We start from the raw sequence: 19,420 nt of genomic DNA, 5'->3' as shown, positions 1-19,420 counted from the left end.
GGGCCCCCCCAGGCTGCAGATGGGTCTCTGCTCCACCACAGACCCCTGGGGGTGTCGGGGGGCGGCCCTGTCCTCTCGCCACGGGATGTACAGGGGAGGCTCTGCTCCGGCGACCTCCCCCCCTCCTCCTCCCTTCCACTGGCCTCAGTGTTCGCACAGATGTTCTCCTTGCAACTCCTCCTCACAACTCCCACCACTCCTCTCAGGTTCCCTTCTTAAATATGTTATCACAGAGGCGCAGCTAATTGACCCGGCCTTGGTGCAAAGGCGGGTCCGACCTGGAGCCCGGGGAGCTTCAAGAAGCTTCTCCCAGGGGGCCACCGCGGTAGCCCCTTCCCCTGCTAACAGAAAAAACCCACCACTCGAACTAGGTCACTTGCACATCAGATGGGCACTTCTTTTGGAACTGTGTTGATGTGACTAGCACAAACATACTTAAATGGTAGAAATTTCCTGCTTTACCTTCTACTGTTAATAAGGACTTTGCATAAATATTGTGCATGCAATTTGGAGATAAAATGGAAGGAACGGGTAAAAAGGAACAAGTGTATGCTTTGATCAACTGATGGTTTGTAAGGCCCCTGCTACCTGCTGCTGCTTTGTGTTTCTACTGGACCATCTTTATTTAGCAAAATATTTCATAAGCCTGTAGTAGTGATAAACTAGTTCAAAGATTAATCCCTCCCACTCTCTTGTCCGTAAGTCAAGTGAGCAAGAACAATATTTCTCTGTGCTTATTTTTACAGGACTGTTGCTGGAATAATTTTTTAACTGATACAGTAGCTATCACTTTCTTATCCTTTGGGGACTATTCAGTGAGCAGAGCAGTTATGAGAAACCACTTTAAATGATTCTTTGAAGATACATAGGTTTGTAGATGTGTAGTGGTTGTATCTTCTAACTGGGTATGTTCATTTAGGAAAATAATAGTGCCTGATAATTGTGTTTATGTACTGTGGGCTCCTAGAGGGCACTAATATCCTCAAACTGCATAGTTTACTAGGTATGTCTGTAGCACGTAATTATATAGTTACATGTTACTCAGTCATTGCTGGACAGCCAAACTTTTTTTGTTATTGCTGATGCAAGAGTGAGCCTTTTATTTCTTTTGTAAACATTAAAACAAAAAAAAAATTGGCACCTCTTTTCTGAAGGAAGCCATTAGCAGCTCTGTCAATTGGTCTGCACAGGAGGAATCCAAACACAAGGAAAGTGCAAGAGAGGCAAAGGGCAGCTACCAAGAAAGCAGGATGCATGCTTCAGTGAATTGGATTTGGTTTGCATTAGTACATCTGACCAGGGCTACAAAACAAAGAGGTTTATTTTAACAACATGAAAATAAACGAGCCTGATCTCATCAAAAACATTTTCATAGTAGGTCACTGACCTATAAGAACTCATGGAAAAACAAATTCGGGTCTCATTTATGTAGACAAGAGGTTCTGTAACCTCAGGATTCTTAAGCTTCTGAAAGCTATGGTTACAAAGCCAATGGAATAATGACACTTCCACTACAATGTAACCATAATTCAGTTGGAATAGCTGCTGAGCATTGAACGTTACATCAGAGTTTTTAAACATTATTCTTTTCTGTGGCTTGCTTGTTTGATTTTTAGCAGGTTTTTTTATAGTTAATGAAGATTTATGAGAGTATTTGCTTAAGCAAAACACTTAAGTATTTAGCAGTCATTTCTCCAGGATCTGTAGGAAATACTTAAAGATATGTGTTAAAGTTGGGTAAGAACTGCTGCAGTGCTGGTCTGAAATAATTTGGATGAACTTTGTTTATCTTAAATAATTCGATCAAAAGAGTTTTGCTTCTTTGAGCTTCCTCATTAGAAGAATTAGACTGCTTGCTATCTTAGAAATACTATAAATTATTGGCTGTATTTCATGCTGTCAAACATTAGCAATCCTTAGATAATCCTGTTCTTAAGTGAAATTATGATGAATTCCAAGTACGTAACATCTTTTTTGAGAGCCTATGAATATGTAGGTCTTGAAGCCTTTCCGTCTTTGGTCAGACCAGTACAGTCTTGATACTGATTTTCACCTGGCACAACTCCATTTTAACTGTGTCTATTGAAATGGAGCTCACCTGAAGCTGCAGTCTTCTATATAGAACAGAAAAAAACAGTTTATGTTGGCTTATAGTTAACTTAATGCTAGTATTATGTTCGTAGTTGCTTGGAGATGATCTCTTCTCTAGACCTTTCTCTTTGTGTCAAGGTGTTACAGTATGAGGATTGCAAGAAGAGGAGAGGATTATAGGGTTCATGCAGATGTTATGGATATTATGTACACTTTTAAAATTTTGGTTTTGATACTTGAGTGGGATAGGTGTGATGCAGTATATTAGGAATTTGGGAGGAATGGGAACTGCTAGATAATGAAGCACTTCAGAAGAACTGACCCTTCAATTTCAGAACTTGCTGGGAAAGTGGATCAGAGGTAATTATAACAGAAATGGGGTGCACTTAATTTTTAGATGCGAGCTTCTTTAATGACGATGCATTTTTGTGGCTGGTTAGCCCTTGTCGCTTCCTAGTGAGAAAACGTCCATTGAATGAGTTGTAATAGGTAATTCCCACATGCTTATGATAAAGCAGTTACAAGAGCTGCTTTTTTTGTTCTCAAATTTAAGTCAAGTGTACAGTGTGCTCTTTGTTCCACTTAATTTTTTCCTTATATTCATTCTGTTAGCTTTGGAGGGTGCATCCTTTGTTAAGTATCCAGTTTGATTTCAGGCAAGAGATGATTATGTTAGTCTTCCTTTTTTAATAGCTCTGTTTGGCATATAGCCCCTGGGAGGAAAGAGTAACCCATCGACACAGAAGCATTCTTTACTATATATGGAGAGGCGTGGTGAGCCGGGCTGGTATCGAGTTATTAGAACAGATCAAATAGAAATAGTGTTCTACATATTCTGGTAAAAATTGCAATAGTAGTTGTACTTGCAAGTTGTCTTGCTAATTATTCACAGCTATTTCTTACTTCTGGAAATGGTTAGTTTGATTAATATAAACTTTTAAGACTTGTCAGCAAGGGCAACATGGCTTGGAGATGTGCATGCTAAAATTCACTTTTTGCTTTCTTCATAGGGTTTCAGCCCTGACCTGGAGAGCTTACACTCTGGTGTAAGAAAACGTTTTCACCATGTCTTATTTATTTCACTCTCACTGTCTTTATAAAAAATGAAGTATTAGAAATGGTGGACATTTAAGGATACTGCAATAGATTATTTCTGTTCCTTGGATAAAGTCGTATTGTTTTCACATAGTCTGTGGAGGAATAATGATCATGTAACTACACATTTTCTCATTCTGTATTAGGGTCTTGAAGATACAAAAATTGGAAGATTTTGTGTGAATTCCTAAATTTTTTTTTAGATTTTAAATAAGAAAACTTAGTAAATGCAGAAACTGAGAAGTAGGCAGCATCTGCAGAGACTGTCTCTGTGTTTGAGGGTTTATCGAGCAAGTCTTTTTGGATTTATTTGAATGATAGTTAAGAGAAATTGTAAATTCTTGTACGCTAAAGGCTAATAAAGGCAGATACAAGCTACAATCCTGCATGAATGTAACAAATTGGTTTTAATAAATATACTATTGGGTTAAGAGATTGTCCGTGTACTTTTGCTTGCTCTTTCTGGTTTTACAGAACTTTGTTGCTGTTGACATTGTCATTAATAAATGCCTTCTGGTACTTATGTTTCTCTATTCCCTTGAGTTAGATTGGTGCTAATGCTTCTGTCCATTTCTCTATGATGTAGGACATCTCTAATACATATGTGAATGTTATTAGACCCTTTTTTGCTTTTTCATGTTGGCTTTGTGAAAATTTTGATGTTTAAACCTGTTCCTCATGCTTTTTTTGTCTATATTCCTAGTTCATTCCTAGCCAGAGGACATCTGTGTATAATGCTTATATACTGGCTCTATCCTCCATCTTAATGTCTTTTTTTTTTTATATATATATATGAAGGGATCCTAAAAATAAGGAAGTATTCTTACATTGAAAACTAAAAAGTGTTACAGAGCTACCTATTCATATGCTGCTTCTTTGTACAAAGAAATGTAGTCTGTTTCTGACGGAGGGTAGATAATCTTTTTCACTCTAATGAGAAGTTACTAATAAAGGTTATTACTTCTGACAGCTTTGAAAATGTGAACTAGGACCACCCAGTCTGTTATATTTGTAATAAGGAATCTCTAAGTTGTAGCTATTGTAAACAGTTTTCCTTCAAAAAAACAGTCCCTTAGCGACATACAGTGGCATCTCTTACGGTTTTTGGAAGAGCTTCCGTACCAATACATCACGCAAATAAAGAAGTTAATTTATTCCACACCATAATCCTGTAATATGGTTGTACTGAGCTTCCTTATAGCGACCTTACTGAAATTCCATTATATGTTGTCTGGCTTTATTTCCTAGTGTAGTAATATAATGAGGTGCTGACAAAGTGATGGACAAGGTTGACTTTTTAAACGGGTGCTGTATCTTGACTGTTCTCCCTTACAAAAAGGAAGTGATACAAAGCAAAGGAAGAAGTTACATTAATGACAGCAACATATTTCTTGATGCTAATAGGATTTTCTGGTGAAACCATTGAATGTGCTCCTGGTTTACTGCTTCCCAAGTCAGTGATGTTTAAAAGAGAAAACTTAGTAACTCCTTAGAGTTCAATAACTCCTGTCTTTCTGTCTAAGTCTCCTGTTATGCATTAATTCATTTTTATTGCTTCTTGGTTACGCCCAAGCTTGTGATGTAACTACTTCCCCCTTAAAGTCAGTCATAGAAACTACTTCAACTACATCATGTTCCCTGAAGCTGTTCTCCAAGGACAATGCCATAGAGCTCTTAATAACAAAGGAGAAAAAGCTAGCTTGTTTATTGGCAAAAATGAGACCCAGATGTTTTGAGTGTGAAATAAAATAAATTACCAAATTGGGGAGTGAACCCAGAGTTACTTGGATAATGTCTGGATGTTAAAGGCTGGAGTACCAGGACTACTGCCTTAAAGCTATCTGTTTTAAAAATTTAGAAGCACTGTAATTTTGGATTTCTGTTGGAGAATAAGTTGTATAATAGGTAGCAATGCAAACATATATGTTAAAACAAACTTGAAAGTTGTTGAACTTGTGTGGAAAGGAACAGAGTGCTACTTCATGACAAATATGCAGTAGTTTGGTTTGGTAGTAAAGCTGTCAATACTCAGTAGAAAAACAGACACAGAATTTGGAGACCAATGGGTATCACATTCATGGGGTTAAAACTAGATAATTACTATACTCAAAGAGACAATAATAAAACTGGCAGTTTGTATCCTAGCCCGTGTATCAACTTAAAGTTCTGGGTGTAATGTATTCAGTAATATACAAGAATGGTATTAGTACAGATAATACTGCAAGACATTTTAAATGGAAGGCAAAGATTTATGAGAGCTTTTTCTTGTGAGATCTTCTAGTAGAAGCCAAGCCCTTCCCTTTTTCTTCTATAGCCATGTAAATTTGCTGATTTTTACTCATGCCTTGAATTTATTTGCTGTTAGCAGGAAGCATGTTTCATTGATGTTATGGTATTCAGAATTTTCAAACCAAGTCAGTAGCATAATGAGAAATTAAATTGCCTTGAAAAATAGCACAATTTCCCAAGTTTGAATAAATAACACTTGCATTGCTTTTACATTGGGCTTTTATATTGATTACTCCGTTGGAAGGAGCTGAGTACCTCCTGGGGGCTTTGAAGAGAGCGTGGAGGAAATTTCTCATGTGGATAGTGGACATCCCCTCACTGTAACTGCAGAAAAGGAGTTTTGGGTTTTCCTTGGTTTGCTTCTTAGAGTAAAACTGTTCTGCAGCTGTGAGAACAAAGCATGAAGCTGAAAATACTGCTTCTAAAAATACTCGATACAATTGGATTTGGTATGATCTGTTAATGTTGCTACTTTGTCAGACTCACACTGGGCATGTATTTGTACACCTTGTGCGTAAATAAATGAGAGAAGTCACTATGAAAATACCTTAAATCTACCTGTGCTATGTTGCAAATTATAAAAAATTATATTCACTCACAGAGAAATAGTGATGCATGAGCTGAAAAAAAATCAGGGAGGAGTGTGGCTGCATTCAACCATTTACAAATCAGTTGTGTAAGGAATGCATAGGTCTATAAGATTTAAAATGTTCTTTCACCTGTTTATTTAACTTCTGAACCCTGAAATTCTTCTGAACTTTATGAAGTCTTCTAATGGTGATACAAGCCTTGGGAAGGAAGGTGTATTCTGCATTACAGTGTAATAAGGGCATTACACTGCGTGATTGTTGAAATTGTCTTCTCCTTCATAACTTGTAGCAAAGAATCAGGTTTTTCTTGGAAAAAGATTAAAATGGTTGCAAGCTGAGCAAGTTAAAGGCTTTAATATGTGTGGCTGAAGAGGCAGATAAAACACCCAGTAATTTTACAATAATGCAAACTGTCTCCTATGGTGGAAAGTGTAAAGACCTGGGAAGTTGCTGTTCCAATATGTGTCTTGTTATGTCCCATCTATACTGACCATGCCTCTGACATAGATCAGATATAGCTCCTGTTTGCTTTTCTTGTGAGTGGAACTCCATGGGACAACAGTACCCAAACTGGATGTGACCCTTCCAGTTGTGTAAACATGAAGAACACGGCTGAAGTCAGTACCCCAAAGACAGTTTCTCCTCCAAGAAAACATGGCCTCTGGCTTGAAAGCAACTTGACAATTTACCGATCAAAATTGAAGGTTTTTACTCATCCAGAAGTTATCCAGAATCCAAGAAAAGGAATAAACCAGAAATATATTAAAAGTAAAAATAACCCTTTTAAAATGTAGGTCTCTTCTCTATTTATTTTGTAGAGTGGTCCTGATAAAGGTCTTCAGTCTGCCTCCAGGCTGGTAGCTTTGGCTCTTGCCAAGCTCCAGTGGTTCTTTCTTACTCTGTTCTTTAACAGTCAGGGGAACCTTAACAGTTAAATTTCTCTCCTATCCCAGCTTCAGACAGAGGAAGAAATAGTATTAGCCTAGTTGGAGCCAGGAAGGCAGGAATTTCACAGTTAATAACTTCTCCTTGTTTTTTTAAGGGCCCTTGATAGTCCATGATTGACATTGATGTTGTTTCCCTCTATCCCTTTGCCTTCAGGACATAGGAGCCCCCAAATGGGCAGTAGGCTGTGGGAGGAAGGGGAGAAACTGGTGCTTGTTATGTATATGAGCAAAATATTTTTGAGAGGTGAGAAGGGAGTGTTTGTTCTTTGTTGAAACAGTGTTTGAAACTGTGTGTGGCTGCGTTAAAGAAAACAATAATAAACTGGAGAATGGTGTTGCAAGTGTACCTCTTGTGACTTTTAAAGGTCACAGATTTCTAGAAATCTGCATTTTAGGCCATTGGAGTCATAAGAATATGCAGTTTGTAACACGATAAAGCTGTGAAGTATAGACATTTAAGACATCAGCATCCAGTATAACTAGGAGGGGCAAAAGACCTTACTTGGAGGTATGTGAGACTGTTGGAGTTGGGACACAAGGGCTTTTGCTGAGATAAAATGAGAAGGAAATACATAGAGTTGTTTACACAGATACATGGACATGCCTGTATACATGTGTACACGTACACCTATCTCTTGATTGCAACTGTAATTATGAATCTTTTACTTTGCTCCTTGATGTTCAAATGGTCTTTTTATGCCTTACGTTGGGAACACCTGAATTTGTGCAACAGGCAAACTTCACAGTCTGAGAGACTTTGTGGAAGTTCTTTGAATAGAGGCTTAAAATCTACACTTGTATTGTTGAGTATAAATTAAAATTTCTAGTAGAGTTTAAACTCTTTCTTGATGAATCTGAATGGGAAAAAAAAATGTAGCAAAAGGCAGAAGATAATGGCCATAAAAGATCAAACCCAAAGTATGAGTAAGCCAGTATCATGTCTCCAGTTGAAACTCTTTTAAGGAAGAGCAAATGAAGAAAAATTAAAAATATAAATTATATTGTGGCAGAAATCACTGGTGTCATTAGTTGGGTCATTGTAATTGATATTAATGTTTTTTCATGTTTGTCTTCCATACCCACATAAACTAGCAGCTAATAATGCACAATCAGTTGTTATGTAATTTAACTGCGTGTTGCGTGGGAAAATTAATTCCATTTGTTTTATGAAGCCACCATCAACAACATTTGATGCTTCAGATTTTTTTCTTATATGACAAAAGATGAGAACAAGTGTTTCTTACCACCTTCCATCGCTTCATCGTACAGACCTTTCAGCATTTTCTTCCTCAGCTGTTGTCCTTGTGGGGAGTCTGCCTACTAAGTTGTTCGAATATGGAAGCTGCTCTGTAGATCCTTGCCATCTTTCTCCAAACCTTACGGAATCCTTTTTGAGGTGGAAATTCCGAGAGTTTTCAGTCTTCAACATGCGAATACACTATAGATATACCCAGAGCAATAATCATGTTATCGTTACTCTTACAATGTGACGCTTGCTTTACGAATGGCTACAGAGCAGTGAGTTGATGTTTCTTAGGTCTACTTCCTGAGAAGTCATTTTTAGGTTAGCGACTGCTGTTGTATGCATGAAATTAAAAGTATCTTTCCTTGCATATCTGTTGCTTTTTACCTGCAGTGTGTGTCATATTGCCATTCCGGCACTGAATACCTTTAGTTCTTTCTGGACTTTGTAATCAGGCTTCATATTGCCAAAAAATTGCGTTATCTCCTACACCACCACCTTTCTGGGTCACTTTATTTGTACCCTCCTAGAACTCCTTTTTTATTTCTGATGCTGACCTTACTCTTTCCAGTTCCAACGACAGTTGATACTTGTATTACAGTCTTTGGCAGGTCTAAATATTAGCTGAGTAAAAAATTCAGATCACTCCTGAGAAGTAGAGTTAAGAGGTTAGAAAACAGAGGAAGGGTTAAAAATAGTTGATTTGGTGTGCCTGAGTCCAATTTGCAGCCCAGCTCCTGCAAAAATCTTGAGTGAATTTAGCTGCTATATACAGTCTCTACCAATGCTGTGGAAGACTCAGGCTGTCCTTGGGGAAAACCACACAAGTTTCTTGGCTTTTAATGCTTTTAAATGTTTTTATTTATTTTCTGATTTCTTGGTGTGTGATTTTCCCCCCCTATTTTTAAGTAGTTTAGTACTGTTTCAGGAAAGTATCCCTTTTAACCAGGCTGTTAACAGCAGGTGAATCTTTTTCAGTGCATAGCTCACCAGTTTATTAAAGGTCTATATATTTAGCTTCTACATAAGGTAAGGTATCATTGTATTTGTTTTTTTAAGGCCTATTTTATTTTACATTTGCCTTGAAAATAGTCATGTAATATCCAGACTAATAGATAACAATTAACCTGAGGTATATATCTATTAAAATATTGCTGACATGTCTTGCTGTCTGCAGTGTTGAAGGAAGAAATTACTAATTATTTTCTTAAAAACTCATGGTCACATCTAGTAAGCATGAAGTTTTATTACATAAATGTATCACAGCTGTTGTGGTGGGCAGAGATATTATGCTTGTACAGGATGTTACGAACGTTATTAGATTTAATGTTAAACATTGTATGGAAGTAAGTGCTCCTGCAGTACCCCAGTACATCATACTCTTAAGTTTTAACTGTATCCCTGTTGTAAGGTGATTAGAGGAGTTAAACCACTTGTATGTCTGGTTCTATATGAGGGATTTTAAGAGGATGAAACCACACTGTATCCAAACATAATTAAACTCTTGATAAGCTTAGACCCTGGATGGACTCGTTGAGTTGACTAAGCAATCTTAGTTGCTAGAAGTGTGCTACTGAGTTATTAATATAATAATTTCAGAAGAAACTGTAGTTTACTTCTGTAGTGAATTCCTGTGTACAGAAATACAGGGTTTTAACCTCTACCATTTACAGCTCCCTAAACATCTTCTAACAGAAGCATAGGTGAATCTACAATTGGGCCTAGCCAGAGGACATTGTGCTATTGTGGTGGTCTTACGTGGATGCTTTGGAGGTGTTGTATGGACTTACATGTTGAGAGCTATTGTGGGGAGCTGGTGGTTGGTCAGCTTTTATGGGTCACTTATGGGGACTTGAGGAGCAGACTAACAGAATATGCAAAGTTCTATTTCCCAGGCGTAGTAGTGGTTAAAGTAATCTGGAAAATGGAGGGAGTTGTGTATGGAGATTGTTGACTGTACAGTTAGCCTGTGCCTATTAGACTTAAGAAGTTTGACTCAATGCAGGTATTGCCAAAGCTGATATGACTCCTGGAGATCATCTCTGCAGCGTTCTTCAGCTTCCAGGAGATTTTATTAGTCTGGACTCCATGCTGTGCATGTCCAGAGTTGCTTCTGATCCAGCACTGGAGCTAATCTGTGGCATTAGATGATTATGCATCATTCTGCCCAGTGCTTTGAATTCCTGGAATACTTTGCAGGTCTTATTAGCTGTAAAACATCGAGTGCAGAATGATTCAGAGACTGAACAGCTGCATTCTCATACAGCAGTCCCAGGTCAAATAACCTGGACCAGATCTTGTCTGGCTCTGCGCCCCAGATTCCTTCCTTCCTCTGGGTGAACCTCGGTGGTGGTATGATGATGGTTGGTGCTGTGTGTCTGCACGCACGTGCATGCACATGTGCTGGTTGCATGGTGGATGTGTTTCTAACATGAGAGGACAGATCAAAGTTTTTAGCTGTTGCATGCTATGAGTCCCAGGTGGATTTCTCGGTTTGTACAGTGCAAAGGATTTAGTGTGACAATTAAAATTTGACTTAATTTTGCTCATGGGGAAATGTAAATATTTTCTTTAATTCCAGTTTACAGTTGAGATTAACAAAACTGACGTGTCATTCCATCATGATGTAGCTAATTGCAGTTGCAAAAATGGCTTGGCTTTTAAATTCAATTTGCAGATATCATGCCTTGATGTTATTTCTATTTGAAGTTACTAATTTAAAAACAGGAATATCTGTATTTGTTAATACAGTGCAGTCACAAGAACAGTATCCACAAAATCATTTTATAAGATTTTGGCTCACTTTGTTTGTGAACTTTTGGCAGACCATTTTTATTTTATTGTAATAATATATGACTACACCTTTTCCAAGGTATTTGTTATAAAACCAGAAATACAGTTGTAACTAGAATTAAACACGTGACAGGATTAAGAGTTAGGCAGTAACATGATGGTGAAAGGCCTCTCATAGGTAAGAGGCTTAGGTAAGCATAGGGAGTTTCTAAATCACTCTTTGGGTCTTTCCGTGTGTAAAGGGGCTGCTGCTGCACGACAGATTTCCTGAACGTGTGCTCAGCCTGTGCTTTGAAGTTCCCCACGGGAACAGCTACATTAGAGCTTGCCCTGCCCTGTGCTGGCATTCCTAATGTTTGCTTCACCTTGCACTTGAAGTTTCCTTATTTGTCTTAGAGCTTACTGATAGATGAGGATAAACTGAAGTTCTTGTCAAATGGTGTGTTAGGAACTATTCCACTACATTTCATTCGTGCTTGGCACTTCTCTGTCAGACTGGAGGAAACGGCACTTATAAATGGCCATTCAGAACATTTGCTTTTTTCATTAAATAATTTTTAAACACTTCTGTGTCTCTTTTATAGGACTTAAAAACATCCCGTCTTGTACTTTGATACGTCTGTATTGAGAAATTTCTTAATGGCCTTTCTCTAAAGCCCGGGAAGAGAAATAAGAAGTGTAATTGGGATTTTTCCTAGGCTATTGGTGGCTTTCTGGCACATAATAAATATAAGCATGTTAAATGTATCCTACATCAAGTATGTCTACATTTATATGAGGTGATCTAGTGTTATATTTAGGTGAGTATTGCAGTAGAAGTTACTTAAATACAGTAGGCGATGATCAAGAGAAACAAAACTCTGTTCATTCCCAGACTTCTCCTGAGAATCAGCTATGGATAAAATTACTTTTGGCAGAAATTCCAACTTGAAGTAAAGAAGGGATATTTGGAGAGTCTTATAGCTTGAACCAAGACATCAGTAGCCATGGACTCCTCAGATGTTTGTTGTTGCCTTAGATTTCTGATTGACACAGAAGTACTGTGTTCTTACAGTATTTTGAGGACAGTATCCTGTGCAGTACAGTGTGGGAGCACTAACCTGTACTGATGGGTTATTTTGAAACTCAAACTTACCTGAGTTAAGGCAAAGGAAGAATGTAATTAAGTTATTCATCTTGATAGATGGGTTTGACTTGCTTACTTACACTATATAAAGACCAACACATTATTTAGAACAATATAATGTTAAAAATATTAACTAAGTTTAGACCAATATGAAATCTTTAATGCAAGTGAACAGCAGGTCAAGTTTGTGAGTTTTTCAAAAGCATCCTTGCGGGGACTTTACTTCATATGACGTTTGAAAGAAAATTAGTACTAAGGTAATCTGAAGATGAAATCTTAAAATGCATAGGACAATTTAAAAGGGCAACTGAGAACTTGGTCCATTATCCATCTCATGTAAGGCAGTGTTGGCCTATACAGATAATAGGAAATCCATTAAAATATTTGATCTTTAGGATTAATTTGATAATAGAGAAAAAATTTTGATGTTAGCTTCCCACCCCCCTTCCCCCCAGTAAGTGGTTTGTGTCTCTGCAAATTGTAAATGTTTGACTTCTCAGGTTGCAAAATTTCTAACCTTGAAAATTTTTCTATTACTACTTACATTTTCTTATCTGCTAGTTGATGTGGAACCTCCTATTCTAGAAAATTACTAAGATTTTCCTTAGTTTCTGTGGCTTAAAAATATTAAGCATAAACTCAGCATTTGTAAAATCCTCGCAAGTAGAGATAAGAATATATTCTTAAAACATATTCCTTAGACGGTGCTTTGAGAAGTCAGATGACTTTGGATTGACAGTGGATAATTGTATGTACATTGTGGGAGCTGAAAGGATGATGAGACATGGTAATAAACATTAGACAACTGTGTGGACTAGATGCATTTAATTGGCAGTCTTTTTTTATTCTGATCGATAAATAAGTTCAACATGTTTAGTGTTTCACAGGAACTGGTGGCAGTCTTGATGAATGAGGATGGAACCAAGAAGTATTAAGCCCTGTATTATCCTAAGAAATTTTTTTCATTTTATTTCATCCTTCTAAGTAGATCAGCTGTTCTAGAATATCAACATGCTTAACTGAAAACATGAATTTGGTGAGGATTAAGTAGCATATTACTGTCAACCTTAAACTAAACAGACTATGATTAAATTTAATCGGGTATAAAAGTGTGAAATTTCACATGGGTAAGGGAATCCAGTTTAAAATCTCCTTATGTACCTTCCCAAATGCAAACTAGTGCTTGGTACATCTCATGTATTTATTTAGTGTTTCATTTACTGCTCTGTTCATTTATCTCAGAAATGTAATTGGGTAGTTGGTAAAAGCACTGTGAAATAACCAGTTTTTGTTTCTGCTTCAGTTAGCATGTGGCATGCGTAATGCATAATGGTTAGGCTCTGTAAGCAAGCCTGCAAAAGCAGTCTTTGATCTGTTCTAGGTGTCAGAAAGAGAAGTTAATATTCCCCTTTTCTCCATCACTCCTTTATCTTGCAAGACATGCTCATATGGATGCCATATGAAAACTGCTATATGAAAACCCCACAACATTAGTTTGATCTCTGAGGAAGGCCTTTCAATTCAAAAAAATTCTTCAGTTCTGATAGTGAAATTGCTCGGTGTGCAAGAAAACTGGAAACCAGATCCTGGGTGCTAAGTATCAGTAGGTTTCTGAAAGTTCCAGGTGTCATCTTAGATCAGAATTTTAGCAAAAGTAGATCTTTTAACAAAGGTAACTTTTAAGGTGGATTGGAAACAAAGGAGGCATATATACAGGCTTATATATGAACATATATGAGAAGTCAGCTTCCCATTTAGAACAGTGGAGTTGTATGTAATTAATTTACATCAACTTCATTGTGTAAATAACATTCATTAGGAGACTGAAAGCAAGCAACTCTTTTTATTGTCACTTAGACAACAAAAAAAGGGATTGTAGGACAAGATTGTTTCTTAGAAGTTAAACTGCTGTTAGAATTTGCAGGGCTGTCACACATTTTACAAAGGAGAGGAGGTTTAGGCTTTTTATAGCTACTAGGCTAGAGTAACTTCTAACAGTTGATTTCTTACAAATTGTGGTCCTCGGTGTAAAACTTCACAGTGAGTGAGTAAAGTGGACTAATGTATGGACATTGAGCTGTTCTCTAAAATGTTTCTGGAAGAAACTTTTAAGATTCTATTTCAAATCACCATATAGTTTTCAGGTTACTTGTGTGTTCATATGTTCTACAACACTGCTCATGTTTTCAAAGTGAGGTTTTAAGAAAATTCTTATATATCTTGTGTGTATACTGTAAAAATAATAGCTAATCTGGAAATAACCTTAGTTGGTCAAGTTACTTAATTTTATTGTGCCTAGATTTTTAGGAGAGAGAAAATCCAGATACCACTCACTCGGAACGTGCGATCTGACATGATTTACTGTTAGTAGGCATCCAGAGGAAAATGAAAAAAATATATTTGTGTACTCATCCATATTAAAACATTCAAACTTCGTGGTGACTGTCACTTGACCTCCTACCTCAAGAATGTAGGCAGGTGGCTTACAGATGGAATGATCTCCTTGGCTCGTGTGTGAATAACATACACAATCCATTGTATGCTGAGATCATAGCATGAGGTTTAATATAACGGGACTCTTGTGTGTTTATGCATAACAGAATAAGCTTCTTAAATTGGAAGATAATCTAATTTTTTTTTTTTATTCTAATTGTAACTGTTTAGGCGTCTGAACAAGAATAAGTTGCAAGTTCTTCCAGAGCTGCTTTTTCAGAACACACAGAAGTTAACTAGATTGTAAGTATAATCTGATTTATGTTTCTATTGTCTGTTCTTTATTATGCAGATTTGCATGGTTGTATTTTGACTGAAGTGAGAGGTTTAAATTTTGTATATTAGAACTGCTGTAACTGTTCTTAAGAGGACATGTGTTATGTTTTCATGTGTGTAGTTGTCATTCAGTAAAGCAAAAATATTAGAGGGAAGAGAAGCCACAAAACTTTCTTTTCCTCATATATGCACCATGATGACTTCAAGGTGAATTGTTTGCAGCTCCCTATGTAGAGTTATAGAAACCATGAAATGTGGCAACTTCTGATATCCAGTATAGTCTAGATACCAGAAAAGAGAGATTGCGTACTCTTACTTAAAAATTAGCATCTTGACATAATTCAGATAGTTAAACTTTTTAGTTTTGAAAATGATCTTTTGAACTAACTGCATTGCCAGGTAGACGAGCAAAGTTATGGCTTCTGCCTTGTCAGTCAGGAAGATGAGCAAATACAGAGAAGTATAGAATTGTTCATCTCCTTGAAATATAAGAACTATGTTAGAAGATGGTTAGATGGCATCAAGACCAGTTTGAACAGCAAGAGAAGACTAACATGAGCTTGGCATTATTTTTTGTGGTGGTGGTGGGAGGGATTGTGATGTTAGCACAATGACTGGATGATTTATAAAATATATGTTATTTGAAAACTGAATAGAAATAAAATGGATGTGCAGGTGCCTGCACAGTTACTATCAAGAAAAGAATCATCTGCCTTTTAAAGGAGTAGCCAAAACCCATTTGAAGTTGCTTTCTAGATCATGCTCATGATCCAGACTGTCCTTTTGAAAGATGTGCTATATTGTAAAACTGTGTTGTTAACGTTTGAGTTTGTTCATGGAAGACCAGATAGTAAGACCTATGATTTGACTAGTGAAATTGTAAAGTTACTGCAGTATGGTTGAAAAGCTGCTACACCCATGTGGAGCTTTTATAATTGTTTTAATATCTCTGTACGCAACCAAACAAACCATTTAGACAGTGCAGTAAATTTTTCTTCCTGTGGAAATACAAAGCATGTGGTGATGGTGAAGATTAATTTTGGAATCAGTTGACTATTTAAAAAAGTAGACTCTTTGCTGATGTTTTAGAAGCAGACAAATGGGACAGTGAGTGTTACTGATACAGGTTTGGCAAATTTATGTAATAAATGTGGTTTTGTCCAAACTTGCTCATAAAAAACTGTAAAAGTGAATGACATTGTTCTGGAGATTAAATATGTAAAAATATAATTATAAACTGTATCTGTCTTTTAGTCTTAAAATCTATTGAAATATCTTTGTTGGACTTGTTTTTGCAAGCTTTGTCGTAGCTTTTCAATGCATTAAAAATATTTGCTCAATGGATTTCCTAGGGCTGAGTAATTTCGTTGTATTTCCTAATGTTCTTTGCATGCTTTTGAAATGTTGTCTTGAAACTTCTCTTGAGTATAAAGCATGAGCTGCTACTTACTTGCAGATACCCTCATCTGGTCTCCAGAAGATGCCAGTTGTATTTATTTTGTAGAAGAGTCGCTTCATGTAGGTTGGTTGTCTAAGGAAATGGTGATGCTTTCAAGATAAAATTTTTTACAGAGTATACATGTATCCACTCATGCAAATTCCAGTTTAACGTGTTGAAACAGCTCTGTGAGTGCTTGCATTGTATGTGGCTATCTTAGGCTGAAAGGAACTTTCGGTAATTTGTGGTTTTGAGGGAAGGTTGTGTGTGTTGATAACTTGTGTGCATCTGTCTTAAGGAACCTTGCACAAAGAAACTAAGTGGAAGTAATTGAGTCTTTTCAATACCAGAGTGTGTATTTTCTAGCAGATCATGTAATCATGATACATTATAGTCCTTAACACAAGGGTAATAATTCTGCTTTTAGAATATAAAGATTGTAAGAAAATTACATAAAATAGTGATTAATATGAACGCTGTATGCTGTAATGCCTCCCAACGGATGCTGTTGAAACATTTGTCTTTATTCACTGACATTCATTCAGAGTCTTGCTTACTGTTTAATAGTGCTTTAGATAGATCACTTTAGCACTGTTTGTCAGCTGAAACTTGCTTTTTCTTTTGAAGATATAAGTGTTATATAAATATAGTGTATATTTTAGGTAAATAAATCTTAGCTAAGTGAACTGTTATGGTTCCAAACACAGTTTGGTTGTATGTTTTTCAGTGATGGGATATGAATGAGAAATTTGCTACCTACTAGAATTTATAAAAACACACACACTCACACACATATACATATGGGGTGGGTTTTTTTTATACTTTGAGGAAAAACAGAAGTTAGTTTTTCTATTGGTAGTAGATTTCAGAGTTGTTCTTTCTCACTTCTGTTGTGACTTGTCTTAAATCCAGCAGTGCCAGTCTACTTTGTTCACAACTGGCTGTTTGGGGAAAACGCTTCAGTGAAGAGGCATGATGCTTGCATTCCTCTCCTGCAGCTGCTCTGACCTAGCCTTTTGAGAATAAAGCATGGCTGAGAAAGTGATGAAAGGGAATAAAATAAGTGAAGCAGAAATTGATAAGAAGGACTGTTACGTGGGTGATGTAGATTCTGTTGAATTTATGAAGAGTGAATTAAAATGAGCATTTAAAAATGTAGATAATACTTATCTTAATTTTAATTTTCCATAGTACAGCTATGTTATTTCTGCTGCCATATTTTCAAACTGTTGATTCTGGGCTATGAAGCTATTAGTCAATTATTTTATTCTTTTTTAATAGTTATAATCCTGTTAAAATATTCTATTTTAGACTTTCTAGTTTAATTGTGTGAACTTGCTACAGCTCAAATAATGCAAAATTTTAAGACCTAAATATTGCCATGCAGTATGTTCAAAGTGTAAAATCTGATTTTATTAATTGAAAACTAAGAGCTCAGTCTTGTCCACATAGCCGATACAGATGAAATCACCAGATTTGTGTAGTTGCTCTCTTTACATACAGTGAGCCATAACAGACTACAACTTTGTTAATGAAGGTTCAAAGTAATTTTAAAAAAATATATAAAACTAAACACAAAGGTGACATTTGAAGTTTGATAACTTGATAATAGTGTGAAAGTTGGGCATATTTATTAACATTAGTAGAATTTGATGGAGATGGAGTGACTGATCTGTTAAACATGCAGGAATTTTGTGTGCTGGAGGGTTTCAGGAAGAGCTGTTATTGTTTCAGTAATAGTTAAAGGTTGCAAAACAAACGTGAAGACTTTTCCTAGTGTTCTGTCAGCTGGGCTGAAACCTGAAGTGTGAGTTTAGTGGAGGAACAAAATTTTTTATATAGTTCAGTATCGGCAGAATCTGTTCAGGTTTGTTGCTGCTGGAAATTAAGATGTAGAACATTGTTTCCTGTCAGTGTTGTACTTGAAAACCTAGAGAACAAACCTGTTTGGCGATGTTGGGTTCTTCTCTTATTTCACATGCACTCCATTTGCATATTTTGGGACAGCGATGCTCTTGTCCCTGGAGGTTTCCTTGTTTGTCATCATAGCATACGCACTTCAGGGCGCTGCACATTTTCACTGAAAATGCAGTCTTTCTGATAAGTAATAAAATTTGATTTAGACTGCTTCTCAGGTTCTAAATACTTATACAGTCAATCACTGAAGCTCCAGGTACCTTTGCCTTTTTTCTCTTAGCCTCACCCAAAATGCCAAACTAGAGGATATCGTTGCATCTTTTACAGTCCTGCCTAGACTTTGTTGTCACATCTGGTTGATATTAGAAGCAGGTGTGTGTGTGTGTGTATGTATGTATATATATATGCATAAACCTGAGATGGAATGTGAAACGTCCCACAAAATTAGTTTCCTACAAGATTTTTGAACCTTCTAGAAAAAACGGCTTTGAGACTCATGGATTTTGTTTGCTTTAGTTTAGGTAAGAGTTTTAAGTTGGATGGTGAAAGAACCCTGGATTGCAATTGCATTCTCTAGTGGAAGTGTTTGCCATTGTTCCACTGCCTTGATTTCCTAGGTTTCAAAGCTTCTTAAATGTTTTATTTGGGATAAATAATTAAGTGTCTAATAATTCAAACTTCAGGCACTTTTAATGAGAAAAGTGTATCAAGAAAAAGGCACTTTTAATAAATCAAGAACTGGAAACAAGAAATATATTTTTGCATAGTTTTAGATATTATTTACTAACATCTAGACATGAAGAAAAGGTAATATTAATCTTAATACAAGTGATTAAATGCACAGAAAAAGGATAGTAAACCAAAACATGTAATATAACAGCTATAAAAACAGGTTTTAGTTCCAAGGTAAGTATTTCCTAATATACAAATCAACTTGTGAAATTTATTGGCGAAGTTTGTAAACACAGGTTTGTGCGTGCTGGAATCATGAGTTTCCTTTGTGTGCACAGCTGGTATATAAAATGATCATAGTGCATCTGCTTTTCGCAAAAGACCAAGTATGCTAGTGGTCTATGAGAAACTTAAATATCTTTTAAACAAAAAGGGGAAACAGCCCCCCCC

General features: G+C 36.5%; 1 protein-coding gene across 3 annotated transcripts in view; it reads left to right on the top strand.

Annotated features, from left to right (window-relative positions):
- Positions 1-19,420, top strand: part of SLIT3 (slit guidance ligand 3) — a 525,769-nt gene that overhangs the window by 41,285 nt on the left and 465,064 nt on the right. For all 3 annotated transcript variants that reach the window (XM_026858170.1, XM_026858169.1, XM_026858168.1), the window contains one exon: positions 14,839-14,910. In XM_026858170.1, coding sequence (XP_026713971.1) covers positions 14,839-14,910 — 72 coding nt within the window. The remainder of the gene's footprint in view (positions 1-14,838; positions 14,911-19,420) is intronic.

This window comes from Athene cunicularia (assembly GCF_003259725.1).
Source record: "Athene cunicularia isolate RWA chromosome 13 unlocalized genomic scaffold, athCun1 chr13_part1, whole genome shotgun sequence".
NCBI lineage: Eukaryota > Metazoa > Chordata > Aves > Strigiformes > Strigidae > Athene > Athene cunicularia.
This window is presented reverse-complemented; position numbering and strand designations above follow the sequence as displayed.